The sequence below is a fragment of the Pantherophis guttatus genome, chromosome 6 (assembly GCF_059756535.1).
Source record: "Pantherophis guttatus breed Tessera chromosome 6, ASM5975653v1, whole genome shotgun sequence".
Taxonomy (NCBI): Eukaryota; Metazoa; Chordata; class Lepidosauria; order Squamata; family Colubridae; genus Pantherophis; species Pantherophis guttatus.
In genome coordinates, this window is record NC_142068.1 from 13,089,534 (window position 1) to 13,105,282 (window position 15,749).

The window sequence follows — 15,749 nt, forward strand, 5'->3', positions numbered from 1 at the left end:
ACAGAACAAGTAGTAAAAAAATATGAATTCTACCACTCCAGCCAAAAGTTCTGCTAACTTTTCCTGCTGATGCCTGTAAAATCTTCCTCACTTCCCTGCAATTAATTTGTGTTTTTCGTATCGTCAATAATAGAGAGTCGCCCGAAGTGGCCGGCAAGAGGAAAGCACGAAAAGAAGGGAATGAATTCAAGATGATGCAGAACAGAAGGAATGTTTATGCGGTGCAAAATAACACAGGTACGGTCAAGAGTGGCAAGAGCCCTTGGTATCCCTCCAAGCCATACCACAATAATTTGGTGGGATTTGGGTTTTTTTTTCTTCCTTAAATAGAGTAAACTAAAAAAGCAGAACTCTAAGACAGAGGTCTCCAAACTTGGCAACTTTAAGACTTGTGGATTTCAACTTCCAGAATTCCTCAGCCAGCCATTCTGGCTGGGGAATTCTGGGAGTTGCAGTCCACAAATCTTAAAGCTGCCAAGTTTGGAGAGTCCTGTTCTAAGCCAAGGAAACACCCATGTTTCAGCCCTAGTTCCTTTCTTTTTTAAACAGGTTGCAGAACTGAATATCAAAAAGTCCATTTATCCTACTCCCTGGAGCTCCTCTGGAACTCATGAGCTCTTCCACCCAAAGCTCTCATGTTGCGCAACTTTCTCCCCACTCTTAGTGCTGTAGCTTAAGTCTTCTTAATATGGTTGGTCTTTGATTTATGAGCAGAGTCGAGTGCAAAATTTCCGTTGCTAAGCAAGACAGCTGTTAAGTGAGTTTTGCCCCATTTTAACCACCTTTCTTGACACAGTTGTTAAGTGTATCATTGCAGTTGTTAAGTTAGCAACACGGTTGTTAAATGAATCTGGCTTCCCCATTGACTTTGCTTGTCGGAAGGTTGCAAAAGGTGATCACATGACCTCCGGACAATAATAATAATAATAATAATAATAATAATAATAATAATAATAATAATAATAATAATAATAATTTTATTTCTATACCGCCCTTCTCCCGAAGGACTCAGGGCGGTGTACAGCCTGTTTAAAAACACAAACAAAACAACAATATAAAATTTAAAATAATTAAATAAAGTGGCTCAGATTTAAAACCCCAATAAATTTAAATATCCCAATTTAAATATCCCAATGCTACTGTCGTAAATACATGCCGCTTGCCAAGTGGCTGAATGATGATCATATGAGTCCAGGAATGCGGCAATGGTTGTAAGTTATTTTCCCCCCAGTGCTATTGTAAGTTTAAAACAGTGATGGCTAACCTTTTTGCCATCGCGTGCCAGGAGTGGGGGTGGGAGGGTTACACATAATTCTATGCATCCTGCCCCCGTGCATGCGCACGTGACCCCACCCCCTCCCCCGCTCCTGGCATGTGATGGCCCAGTAGGCTCGTTTTTCTCTCTCACCTGGCTCCAGAGCCTTTCTAGGAGTCTGGGGAGGGTGAAAACGGCCTTCCACACACCCCCAGAGGCCCTCCGGAGGCCAGAAACGGCCCATTTGCCAACTTCCGGTGGGCCCAGAAGGCCCGAAAATCAGCTGGCCAGCATGCGCATGCGTGCCGGAGCTGAGCTCGCGTGCCCACTGATATGGCTATGTGTGCCACCTGTGGCACGTGTGCCATAGGTTTGCCATCACGGGTTTAAAAGGTTACCAAACCATTGTAAGTAACAAACGGACTGCCTGTATCAGTGGTGGAATGCTGCTGGTTTAACAACCGGTTTGGTGAGCGTGTGCTTTGCATGTGTGCGTGCACCTAAGGCGCTTGTGCGCAGCGCTGAAAATGGAGCATTTAGAAACTCAGCTGCTTACCTTCCAAATCAGCAAGTAGAACAGTGAGGGGGGGGGGAATCAGCTGTATCGCACGATTGAGATGAGCTACAAAGCAGGAAATAAAGACAGGATAGAGAGGGGGCAGGTGGGCGGGGCCAACTGATCGTTAGAGCTACCAGTTCGCCTGAACCGGTCCGAACCAGCTGAACATCACCTCTGGCCTGTATTCAAGACAACGTACTGGTTCTTGTGAGTTGTTGATGTGCTTTGAGGATGGAACCAGCTGAATTCATGTGAGAATAACCCATGATAGAAACAACCCCACAGCCCGGTCAGATTCAGGCTTGACATCTAATGGATGTCACTTTCTTGGGAAATTCTTCCTGGTTGGCTGTATCTCAAAAATGTCTCGCTTGCTTGCTTTCCTCCAGGCCCTTATTTCAACCCACGTTCCCGTCAGCGGATACCTCGTGACCTCGCCATGTGTGTCACCCCCAGCGGCCAGTTCTACTGCTCCATGTGCAACGCCGGGGCCAGCGAAGAAGTGGAATTCCGGCAGCATTTGGAGAGCAAGCAACACAAGAGCAAAGTCTCCGAACAGCGGTATAAGAATGAGATGGAGAATCTCGGCTACGTCCAATGAGACTCGGTCCCTGATAGCCGCTCTTCTTCTGTTTTTTGGACTTTTCCCTATGTAGGGAGCAGCTTCTGCTTGCTTGCCTGCCACTGCCCTGCATCTGTGCTCTGTGCCTTAGGAGGCCTGCTCCCCAGCTCTCTCCGTGCTTCTCAAAAACTCGCAAAACCTATCCGTGAAGTCGATGAATTTCAGTCAGAAGACAAAGAAAAGCGGGGTCACGCTCCCAGTTGGCAGGAATGTGTGCCACAGGATATTGGATGTTGATGTGTTCGGTCCATTAGCTGCCTTCGAAGGAGAACCTACCCCTTTCACTGGTCCCCTGCCCTTCCCCTTGCATGAGTGAGCTTTGCTTGAGAAGGTAGCGTGAAGGGTTCATCCCCTCTCTCTCTCTCTTTTTTTTTTTTGCTGTGCATCGTACCACTTTTGCATATGGTGACTTGGTGAAACAAATGACAAAGGGTCAGCTTAAGGTGTCACCTATCTGGGGAACACTTCCAATTCCTCCTCCCAGTGGTGGTATTCAGCCGGTTCTATCCGGTTTGGGCAAACCGGTAGCGGAGGCTGCGGGAGGCTCCGCCCACCCGCCCCAGACATCATCACATCCCGTTTTTGACACACATGCGCAGAAGGTCCTGCGCATGCGTAGAGGTGTCGCGCACGAGCAAAGCGAGCGCAGACGCTCTCATGTGCAAACCGGTAGCGAAGGTAAGTGAATACCACCCCTGCCTCCTCCCTGGTGAAATCCCACAATCTCTAGTTGTAGAGCAGTTTGGTAGGGGTAGGGGAGCAGAGACAGGAGAGGCCTCTGTGGCTAGGCAGAGTGATAAGAACTGGGCGAATTGAACCAGTAGGGACTCAGCTGCTATTAAAAAAGTAAGCGGGGGGAGGGGAAGGAAAAATGTAGTGCACTGACTGACCCCTTGAGTGAGTCTTGGAAAGAGAGAGAGAGTCTCGGGATTTAAATTCTTTTTAAATCAATGTCTTTTTCTTTTTTAAAGGCCCATCCAGAAGCCAAGTGAATGATGCGTTGTTTTAATAAATAGCAAACGGATGCTATGCCCTGGTGAGGTCTGAAGCATTTTCAAGACAGGCGCTGCACTGGAAAAGGCTTCCGGCTTCAACTCGGTAGCATCCGGGGTGTCAAACTCAAGGACCGCGGGTTAGATCTGGCCCACAGGGGGGGGGGCTTAGATCTGGCCCACGGGGCCGCCCTGGAAACAGTGAAGGACCGGCCTGCGGTGTTTCAGCCAGCGAAAACGGAGCTTGGAAGGGCCGCACGTGGCCCTCCTGAGCTCCGTTTTTGCTGGCAGAGGGTTGCAGGAGGCCGTTGCAGCCAAAAACGGAGCTCAGGAGCCCGTTTTCTCTGGCAGAGCACTAAGGCCACCACAGGCACCCCCAACCCTAGTGATGTAAAGGTGGCCACACCCACCCTGGCCACACCCACACCCACCCACCCCGAGGTCAAACACAATCCTGATGCGGCCCTCAATGAAATTGAGTTTGACACCCCTGCTCTACATACTCGAGTTGCTGTAACTCCTTGCAAAATAATAATACTTTTTTATTATTGGGGAGGGAAGATCCAGTGCTGGGTTCGAAACCTAATTCAAGTATGCTTGGGTGCAGTACGTTAGAATGAATGAGAGAATTTCCTTTCCCTAAATTGGGGCTTTTTTTTTTATCTGTTGGAATTGCCTCCAAGGTGATGTTGACTTGCGTACTTTGAACGAAATAGGAAAAGCCGTTCTCAAATTATTTTGAAATAGCTGGTGTCTTTTCCCATCCTCATACTTTCTACCATTAATTGGTTTTTTTTTTTTTTAATGCTTCCCATTTTTGGGCAAAACAGTCACAATCAGTCCTGACATTCTTGATTTGAGAACAAAAATCTGAAAATGAATTCTTTTTCTTTCTTACAGTACTGTACTGTATTGTTTCAGTTAGATCTAGTGATCTCTAGAATTCTGCTTTCTGACGCAAGTGCTTCCTTTAAAGCACATCTTAGACCGGAATGGGCAGCTATGGCTCCTTTATATCACCTTCAGACTTCAACTCCCAGAATTCCTGGCTCAAGAATTCTGGGAGTTGAAGTCCAGAGGTCATAAAGCCGCCATAGTTTGCTACCTAGACAAATGCATAGGTACTATGCATGAATATGTATGCTGTCTTTGTGAACTTCTAACCCAAATCAAGTGAAGCTGCTCTCATTAGAAGTCTCCGTCTTTCTCTGGAGGTTGACCATGTAGAGATGGTCACCAACTCCTATCTTGGGCATGCTTGCAGGAATCATATTTCCTGGCAATCTTAACTGTTAAAAGGAATTGGTGTTCTCTCTCTCTTTTTTAATATGCTCGCGTGGTGTTCGGGCGACAACAATGCAGCATTCCACCACAAGACCAACGTGATGCAATGGGTACCTTTTTGTTTTTAACATTTCATTTGTAACCTTCTGAGTTTTAAGCTTTGGGAAAGTTGCCTTTCCAGTTCTCCTAAAATTAGTCTTTAGAGATGGATGCTACGGTTCTCCACCCCAGCCCTATGCTATCCAAGTGGGTTGGACTTCAGTTCCTATAATTCCACTACCAAGTGGTGGGATTCAACCGGTTCGCACCACTTCGGCGGAACCGGATGTTTAATTGCTGACTGGCCCCTCCCCTTCCCGCCCCTCCCATTCCAGAAGTTCCCCTGTGGTCCGTTTTTGTTCCCAGGAGGCTGCAGGGAGGCCTACTAGACCCAAAACGGGGCACTGGGGGGCAGTGTGCCCCCCACGGCCTATTTTTGCTCCCAGGGGTTGCAGGAGGGCGAGTGCTGCCTGTCACACCCCTTGGCCGCACCCAACATGGCCACACCCACCCAGCCGGTCATTAGGGCAGAGAACCAGTTGTTAAATTATTTGAATCCCACCACTGCCACTACCACATACGAGAGTCGTAAACTCGGCACTTCTGAAGGCACTAACAAGGATTTAATCCTTTGCTAGGTTCAATCCTACTATTAGAGGTTTCATTTATAAGTGGGAGAAAAGACTAGATTTGAAGGTAAAAGACATATCCATGCAAAGAAATAAAAAAAAACCTGAGATACTTAAGACAGGTTGAGATGGAGGAGTGCCTAATTATTGTTTGTCCTATAACTCAGCTGATGATTTCACTGAGGACAGTACAGATCTATCAAAAATCCAAATGGAGTATGAAGGACATATTAGCTCTTACCATAGAAGAGAATATCTTTAGCTCAGGGTGAACTGTGGAATCCTTGGGTCTCTCTGAGCTCGCAGGATTTCTTGCAGACCTTTCATTACCCAACGAGATATCATCATCAGTACTAACGTCAACTGAGAGCAAACCCTTCTAGCACTGATGATGCAAGAAAACACATTCAGAGAACATCAAGGACTCCACATCAGCTCTTGAAGGTAAAGGATTGGTATCTTTTTGGTGTAAATCTTCAGCCTGTTCGGAAGTTTGTAGACTTAATGAATGATTATAAACCCTAAGAGATGACAATTGGAAAGGGGAAACAAAGGAAACGAAATATTTATCAAAGTTGTCTCACTGGCCAGTAGATTGATTTTTTTTTTGTACGTGTGCTGCTACTAATCTGTATATTTTTGTATTTATTTTGATCATGCTGACCATTAATAAGCTCACAAATATTTAAGGTGTTATCTTATGGGTTTTATTTTATTTTTTTGGTTCGCTTTGTTAACTTTGAAAACACCCATATCATTACCTTTTGAAAAGTTATTTATTATGTTTCTAGAAATGTGTTTTCTTTTGACCTTTCTATGTATTGTTTTGTTCTTAAATGATTATGCAATCATTGGAATTGAGTGGCCAAGCAAATGCTGTGCGGTAACATCAATCTTTGATTGTTTTATGACTATGATGCTACTTAGGATCTGTAGCTTTGTCTCTGTAGAACATTGGAGCATTATTTTTATTGCAACATTGCCATTTTCTTATGAGTCTATCCGACCTGGCTCACATATCACACTAAGCCATGTTTTGTTAATAACCCACAACTGAGTTCTTGTATCATGCTAAGCCAAACAATTATGGTTTACTAACCAAAGCAGTTGGTCTAAGGATGGCAGTGAGTGATGGTTTTTCTGGAGGATAGTTACGGTATTTTAAACAAAGGGTCAAATCATTAAGATCTTGAGTTTAAATTTTCTCCCAAGATGAGCAATGTTTCCGTATAGCTTGTTACCAGTTCAGACATAACCTAGATCATCGGTGTCCAACCTTGCCAACTTTAAGATTTGTAAACTTCAACTTCTAGAATTCACCAGCCAGCCAGAATTCCAGCCTGGGGAATTCTGGGAGTTGAAGTCCACAAGTATTAAAGTTGCCAAAGTTGGATACCCCTGATCTAGATCTTGCCATGTTTCTTTATAGCAAGATAATGTCAACCAAAGTGCTTAAGCCTAAGTAGAATTTAAATGTGTCAAGTTTAATCTAATGTACTTTCAATATGCACATTGGGTTTTAATATACCCAAATGGGGAAGAATTTGTTTTCTACGTTATTGTGTGATATCTGCCCACCTTTAGCACCCATCTCAAGCATGTTGCCTGCAGTGAAATCAAATCAAATCAAACTTTGCTGTAGAATGAATGAATGAATATTACACGGATCCTTTCTAATCTTTATTCTTATAAGGTTTTTTATGTCTTCTTTGTCTTCTCCTTGGTTGACTTCCAGAATAGAAGTAGCATCTTTTGCAGGATGCTTTCACAAGTCACCCAGAATTTTTTAAGGGACTTCTTGGTAAGTTTCAGAAGGGATGAGCACTAAACTGTTGCAGCAGGATCTGAGGCTGGGACCTTCTTTGTAACAATTTAGGAGGAGCTCAGAACATCTATTTCTGTGCATAATAATTGAAATGGTTTTCAATAAGAATTAAGTTTCTATACAGGTAGTCCTCAGGTTACGACCGCAATTCAGCCCAAAATTTATGTTGCTAAGTGAGACATTTGTTAAGTGAATTTTTGCTCCATTGTACGTGGCTTTCTTGCCACAGTTGTTTGGAGTGAATTGCTGCAGTCGTTAAATTAGCCACACGGTTGTTAAGTGAATCTGGTTTTCCAATTGACTTTTCTTGTCAGAAGGTCCCAAAAGGGGATCACATGACCCCATCACAATGGTCATAAATGTGAGTCAGTGCCCAAGCGCCTGAATTTTGGTCACACGACCATGGGGACCGTACAAACGGTCGTAAGTGTGAAAAATGGTCATAGGTCGTTTTTTCAATGCCGTTGTAAATTCGAACGATCACTAAATGAACTGTTGTAAGTCAAGGACTACCTGTATAATGCTACTCCAAACACCGTGAGAGGCCTACTCCTACAATTCAGTTAACCATTCTTCAGAAGAGAGAATCTTCTTAAGTATTAAAATTTGTCAGGATGCTGATGATTGAACTACACTTTGTCAAGGGCAGGATTGATACTGCATCCACAAGGCTACCTGCAACCAGCATTTTCTTCCTGCTGCTTAAGCAGTAGGTTCAGCTTGTGTTGGTAAGCCTATTTTGTCATTGCAATAACACACATCGTTAATGTTTTCATACCGAGCAGTTGGCCACAAAGTTATAGAACAGGGGTGTCAAACTTAAGGTCTGCAGGCCAGATCTGGCCCATGGGGCCACTCTGTAAACAGTGAAGGACTGGCCCGCGGTGCCTCTGCCAGTGAAAACGGAGCTCAGGAGGGTGCTCCCGAGCTCCATTTTTGCTGACAGAGTCTTGCAGGAGGCCATTGCAGCCGAAAATGGAGCTCGCGAGCCCATTTTCTCTGACAGAGCGCTCAGGCCACCAAAGGCACCCCTGACATGAGTGACGGCGAGCTGGGCCCCCCCACCCCAGCCCCCCCGAGGTCAAACATAACCCTGATGCGGCCCTCAATGAAATTGAGTTTGACACCCCTATTATAGAACGTTTGAATGTCCGAACTCGCTTAGATGTTATTTGGTTCTTCTTCATTATTATTAGATCAACCTGATGGCATTGATGTTTATAGGAGCTGTCTTAGAGACTTGAGTGCCCCATCAATCCTTACTAACTTTGTTAATGCTCATCTGTAGAGAGACCGGGTTAAATTAATTTAAATTATTGAATCTAAGCACCTCCTGACTCCAAAATAGAAAGTACAATTCAATAAAACCGTAAAAGAGAACAGGAACTTGGATGGCAAATCTGTCTAACCATACCCCCACCCCCAAATAAATCTGACAGGGGCCCCAACTACTCTAATCCAGGGCCCAGAAAAATAGCCAGTTCCATTACGGCTTTCAGGAAAACCTGGTTCAATTTGAAAGGTTCGTTGGTTCTTATCTTCTTCTTTTTTTATTGCACAATAATAAAGGATTCTGTCTGTGACATATTCTTTCTTTTGTTGAGATAAGAGTTGAAAATCGGAATTTAAATTTATCTCCCAACAACGAACACTGATAACTCTCTCTTAATATAGTGTTTTGTGCTTCCATAATAATTGTTAAATTTAGCTACATGATTTAGGATAAAAACCTTTAACAATTTTCGTTAAAAAAGAAAAAGAAAAAAGAAGAAGCCCTTTCTGCTGTTTATTGTTGTTAAAGATTAAAAAGTACAAATTACTATCTGGCATTAATAGACATTGCCTAGATATAAAATTTGAGGCAGTTTTTATTTCCATCATGTAAAATTGTCACCAGGAATCTCTTGTAGAAGTTAAATTGCCGTGGGTGTGTGTGTGGCTGTGTGCGCTCCGATAGCAGTTGTAAAGAGATCATTTGTGCAATGTTTCTGATTATCTGATTCTTTCCAAAAGGAGGAAGAGATTTAATTATTTTTTCCTCAATCTCTGCTCGAGATTGTCCCACTCTAAAGCATTGTATCAATTTGACATACAAGTACTGTAGGACTTGTATTACTATTACACAGTGGTGAGATCCTACCAGTTTTAACAACCGGTTCGGTGATCGTGCGCTTCACTCAGGTGTAAGTGCTATGTGTACTATGCGTTCGTGCGCAATTGAACGAAAAATCACCTTCCGCATTAGTGCTAGGGAGTTAAAACAGCTGAGGTGTGGCAATCTGCTCTGCCACGCTAATCAGCTGCGAAGATATAGGTAAGTAAAGCGCAGGGGCAGGTGGGTGGATTCAGCTTATTGTCGGAGCGAATCGGTTCGCTCCTAGCTGATCGTCGGAGCTACCGGTTTGCCCGAACCGGTCCGAACCAATAGAATCCCACCCCTCCTCTTATGTACAAATTCTCATTCTTGAATGCTAAGCAGGCAGAAATGTGGGGTTGTTTTGAAAGCTTGGAAGGGACGTTGAACCCTTCCTTCTTTCCCTCTGCTCTTGCTACAAATTCATAGATCCATACAGAAGAGCTTGGAGGTCTTCTACAATGCCCTACCCAGGACAGAACCTCATATCTCTCACAGAAGTCACTATCCAATCTGTTCAGCAATGTTCAGTTTCCAGTTTCACATTCTGGCTTAAAGAAGATTGCAAGCTAACTCTGAAAGCGATTCATTTCAGTAAGAAGATTTTAATTAACTTGCCAGATTAATTTACTAGGACATGTTTTTTTGGGGGAAGGAAATGTGGAATTTTAGTTTTCTCTCAAGGATGGCACCAGAGGTGTAATCCAGCAGGTTCTGACAGGTTCTGGAGAACTGGTAGCGGAAATTTTGAATAGTTCGGAGAACCGGCAAATACCACCTCTGGCTGGTCCCAGAGTGGGGTGGGAATGGAAATTTTGCAATATCCTTCCCCCAGGAATGGGGAGGGAATGGGGATTTTGCAGTATCCTTCTGCTGCCATGCCCACCAAGCCACACCACACCAAGCCCACCAAGCCACGCCCACAGAACCGGTAGTAAAAAAATTTGAATTTCACCACTGTTGGAGAGCCTTGGTGGTTTTAGCTTAGTTCTTAAACTCAGAGCTGATGAGATAAAGGGCCTTAAACCACATAGAAGAGAGTCACAACTTAAACAAAAGTTAATCAGCGTGGAAAGGCAGAGTAGCATGCTATAAAAGCTTGTTTTGGACTTAGTCCTAGTGGACAATGTTTGTCACCTGCATTGATATATTGACATTATCACTGTCAGATTTATTTCTTAGCTAACTCTACCAGCAAAGAAACTTTTGTTGGGTATTTGAAGTGGGGGGAAAACACACAAATTGTTTTTAGTGTCATGGTACTGCAAACTTTGAAGACTGCTGGCTTAGTGTAATATGTGAATCCAAGCACTGTGATTTGTGAACCATTTGTGGCTTAGCACCAGGGATAAACTCAACTGCTGTGGCTGAGTCAACATTGGAACCATATTTCCGCAGAGATGTACTTATTGAGTTGTGCAGTGCAAGAGTACCCACATAAATACACCCTTTGTTACCAAAACAAGAGGGAAGAAATCTGCGTGTTTTAAGAGTTTGGTTGTAAATCACGTCAGGTGATTAAAGGTGTAAAATTTATTTCTGGGTTCAGCTGGAACTTTTGTATTAAGAGACATCCTTTTATGTGGGTTGTAAACTGTGACATATTGCAAGAGAGCTTTAGGAAATAACAGCATTTGCGGTTGCCATTTATATCTTTTATGGCCTTGAGGATCTACTGTCTCTGTCTTTTGGTTTCTATGCCAAAAACATGGCTTTAGGCCTTTCATTTTTTAAATTTCCTTTTTGGAGTCTTAAACACGGCAATTTCAGTCTATGTCTCGCGATGCCTCACTGTAAAACTTCAGCCCCGCAAAGCCACTGACAAGATCAATACAGTATGCAGCATTTACAGACTTTGCACAGCTTTCTAATAAAATGTACCGTTTGGATTGTGATGAATATTAAATGGTTGTGTTGTGTTAAAACGTGTCACAGGTTACATACATTTCGACAACCAGCAGGCCCTCCCTTCTCGGAAGACCAACTTCTTTAGATTATCTGAAGCAAGAGTGGAGAACCAGGACGTCCCATTTGGTAAAATCCTTCAGTAAGTGGACAGGTCTGGGCCTAAACATACATTATTTGAATTCATTTTAATTCAGATAATATAACATAGAACAGGGTGTGGGATTCGTTGTCTAGTTTGAAATGATTGCAAGCCAAAACTTATAAAAGAAAACAGTGGCAATTTTTATCTTATTACTTTGCAAAGAGCGTGTATTGCATACTCGCAGGTACAGTCGGGTGGGCTGCTACAGGTTTGCCCAGGTTCGGGAGAACCCATAGCTAATGTTATGGCTGGTTCGGGGAACCTCCCAATCCCACCCCTGGCTGGCCTTTCCCACCCCGCCCCTCCCAGGAGTCTCCGCATGGCCTGTTTTGGATGCAAGGTAAGTGCAGGGCCCACGTGTAGGCTTGGGGAAGGAGAAAAAAAGGCCTACTGGAAGTTCTGGAAGGCTGAAAACAGGCATGTTTCTCACCTCCAGAGGGCCTCCGGAGCCTGGGGGAGGCAGTTTTTGCCCTCCCAGAGGCTTAAGGAAAGCCTCTCGAGCCTGGGGAAGGTGAAAACGGCCCACCCTGCCATGGTGCAGGAGGCTGACTAGGTCACACCAGAGGTGAAATCCAGCAGGTTCTAACAGGTTCTGGAGAACCGGTAGCAGAAATTTTGAGTAGTTCAGAGAACCGACAAATACCACCTCTGGCTGGCCCCAGGGTGGGGTGGAAATGGAGATTTTGCAATATTCTTCCCCTGCCACACCCACCAAGCCACGCCCACAGAACCAGTAGGGAAAAAATTTGAATTTCACCCCTGGGTCACACCCACCATGGCCACGGTCACGCCCACACCCACCCAGCAACTGGGCAGAGAAACTGTTGCTGAAATTTTTGAAGCTCACCCCTGGATACAGTGGACATACCTGAAGCCATCAGTATACTTTCTTTATATTCCCTATCCCAGTCCAGGTTTACCTCCCACCTTGTGGTCTGATCTGGCCTTCGCAGAAGCAAGAAACAGACTCCCTGCAAAGAAAATCCCCTCTCTATTTACACATTGGGAATGAACTGCATTCACCAACAGAAAGTCCAGACAAGACTAACTCTATCAGATGTGGGTTTCAGCAGGTTCTGACTAGTTCTAGACAACAGGTAGCGGAAATTTTGAGTAGTTCGGAGAATCAGTAAATACCACCTCTGACTGGCCTCACCCCCATCTATTCTCTGCCTCCCAAGTCCCAGCTGATCAGGAGGAACTGGGGATTTTGCAGTATCCTTCCCCTGGAGTTGGGTGGGAGGGGAGATTTTACAGTATCCTTCACCTGCCATGCCCACCAAGCCATACCATGCTCAATAAGCCACACCCACAGAACTGGTATTAAAAAAATTTGAAACCCACCACTGGACTCCATCCTGCATGGGCAGGCATGAATCCCTCTGGCAGGCAGGGCTTTCTCAAGAGAGGATGGCTGAAAAAATTCCTTCCTGAAATTCAAAAAAAGGCAGCCATCTCTGGAGGCTGTCTAAAAAAGACCTGTCCGTCTTTTTCTCCTGATTGTTATTTTATGTTGCCTTTTGCACTTAGGCTTTGCAAAATATAATAAAATTATTTGCAATAATAACAATAACAAAAGATCCACCCTGTCTGATGAAAAGAAGGACTAGGGGTGACATGATAGCAGTGTTCCGATATCTTAGGGGCCGTCACAAAGAAGAGGGAGTCAAGCTATTCTCCAAAGCACCTGAAGGCAGGACAAGAATAGAATAGAATAACAGAGTTGGAAGGGACCTTGGAGGTCTTCTAGTACAACCCTCTGCTTAGGCAGGAAACCCTACACCACTTCAGACAAATGGTTATCCAACCTCTTCTTAAAAACTTGCAGTGTTGGAGCATTCACAAGAAGCAATAGATGGAAATTAATCAAGGAAAGAAGCAACTTAGAACTAAGGAGAAATTTCCCGACAGTTAGAACAATTAATCAGTGGAACAACTTGCCTGCAAAAGTTGTGAATGCTCCAACACTGGAAGTTTTTAAGAAGAGGTTGAATAACCATTTGTCTGAAATGTTTCCTGCCTAAGCGGGGGCTTGGACTAGAAGACCTCCAAGGTCCCTTCCAACTCTGTTATTCTATTCCAGTGATGGCAAACGTATGACACATGTGTCAGAAGTGGCACGCAGAGCCATCTCTCCAGACACGCCAGCCATCACCATCGGAAGTTGCTCTTCCGAGTTCCGGTGTGCCGGTGTGCTGTTTTTCGTGTGCACAGGAGCATTGGAAATCGGAAGAGCAACTCCCTGGCATGCATGAGCCGGAAACAGGAAAACCAGGTGACTGGTGTGCATGAGCACAGTGGAAACCGAAAGAGCCAAGGAAATGCTCTTCTGGTTTTTGGCGCTCCTGTGCATGTGCGCTGCGGAGCTGTTCTTCCGGTTTCTGGCGTTCCCCCGCATGCGCTCCCATTTTGGCACTCGGTGCTGAAAAGGTTCACCAACACTGTTCTATTCTATTCTATCCTAAAATCTAAGCTGGCGGCAAACACCCCATTCTGCAAAGGCTCCAAGTCAAAATCTGTGCTTGGATTTTAGGACTGGATCTAAAAGAGTTCCCTTCTAGTTGTGTTCTAGGCTGGAGAAATGAAGCAAGGATCTTTGCAATGTGAGGCTTTCAACACAGGTGAGTGACTAGGACAACTTTCTTATTTTGAACTTACAAAAGAAATATGTTAGTTAAGGAGTTTTTGAGAAAAGATAAAGAGAGAATGAAATGAGTTTCTGTTCTGCCCCAGCTTCGGATTCCCAGAGAATGTGACACACACCAAGCTTCGCAAACACTGTTTAATTCCAAACAAACCCCTTTCAAGAATGCAGGCTTCCCGTGCAAAGGATCCTTATCAAAGTTATTAAGAACAAAGTCTGACAAAGGTTGGCAACCAGCCCAGAAAACCAGATATGAGAAGTCGCTCACTCTCCCAAGATGCTCTGTAGTAATGAGACTTGTTTCTAGCAAGAAAGCACTAGCTGCGTGCAATTTAAATAGGCTAAGGGAGTGGCCAATTATCCTCAAGCCCTACTCTCGAGTAGACTTCCTCCTCCTCCTGAGTAGCCACTCCTGCCTTTTGGCAGCCCTGCGTGCCCGAGCATTGAGGAGAGGCTCCTCCACTTCGCTCTCTCCACTGGAAGGAGCCTCTGGAGGTTCTGAAGGCCCTGGCTGAGTCTCTGCCTCTGGCATCACATCCTCTTCAGCCTCCTCGCTGTCTGACACGAGTGTCGGCTGCGCCGGCTGCTGGCGCAACACCACACCAGCCTCCTCGTCGTCAGGATCAGCCACGATCTGCGCAGGCTGCTGGCGGGCCAGAACAGTTTCTGGGACATCACTTAAAAAGGCTAAGCATTGTGTATCTTAAATGAAATTTTAAAAATAAAGTTGGCTTATTTGACCAAGGTTAAAATGTAAGTGGGTTTTTTTTTTTCCTCTTCTCGCAGCTTTTAATGGCTCTTTCCTGACCAGGACTGAATGTTGAAGATTTAAAGATTTGTTTATACATAACATAAGGGAAAAAGAGATTTTTGTTGTTATTGTACTTTTTGAGAAACTGATAAGCTACGGTATTAAAATTGAGAGGAAGTGTTAAATCTGTGAAGGAGTTTCTGAGAGGAGATGAGAAGAAAATGATAAGGAATTAATTTGTGGAACATTATTTGATGGGATTAAATTTTAATATTTCTGATAGCTCTTGATGGATTTTTTTTTCCTGATTAACTCTGAAAGATGAGGCTTTAAAGGTTTTTTTTTTATGGATATGAGATAAGATATGAGAAGAGAGTTTCTTATATTTTTACAGAATAATGATAAGTTACTGGCTATAGTAAATAAAGTAAATGTGAACCTGATTGATTTATATATAGTTATGTTTGGTGGTTCTTAATGGACGTTTGACGATTAAGGTTGAATGCTGAGACTTCATTATTATAGATAAACTTTGAGATATGGCATCAAGAGATTTTAGGTTGAAATGTTAAACAATAAATTGTTGAAATTGTTTGTACTTGTTTTGTTGAAGGAGAAAATCATTTCTTTAGTTTAAGGAAATGCATTGCTGCTTAGATTACTTTATCCTTTTATTATTTTCCTTTTAAAAAATTGCACTGAATTTTGGAACATTATGACTCTGTTATACTATATGTGGCACAGTTTAGTAAATTTTATTTTAGTTGCTTCCCCTTTTCTTTTGGCCAGCTCTCGTCTCCCTTCCCACCAACCTTATAAATTAAAAATGCAGTGTTAAACTGAAGGCACTCCGACTTAGACACATAAAAGGCGTGGAACTGAAATGGCCCCAATTGTCCATAATTCGGGACAACTGGCCCATAATTTCTGCAATTACACCACAACCGAAGTGCTATTGCTGAAAT

At 43.8% G+C, this 15,749-nt stretch overlaps 1 protein-coding gene across 2 annotated transcripts in view; it reads left to right on the plus strand.

Annotated features, from left to right (window-relative positions):
- The window catches only part of ZMAT3 (zinc finger matrin-type 3), a 38,526-nt gene extending 27,262 nt beyond the window's left edge, over positions 1-11,264 (plus strand). For both annotated transcript variants that reach the window (XM_087872496.1, XM_034438940.3), the window contains exons 5-6: positions 134-237; positions 2,204-11,264. In XM_087872496.1, coding sequence (XP_087728622.1) covers positions 134-237; positions 2,204-2,415 — 316 coding nt within the window. In that variant the 3' untranslated portion in view covers positions 2,416-11,264. The remainder of the gene's footprint in view (positions 1-133; positions 238-2,203) is intronic.
- The last annotated feature ends 4,485 nt before the right edge of the window (positions 11,265-15,749 follow it).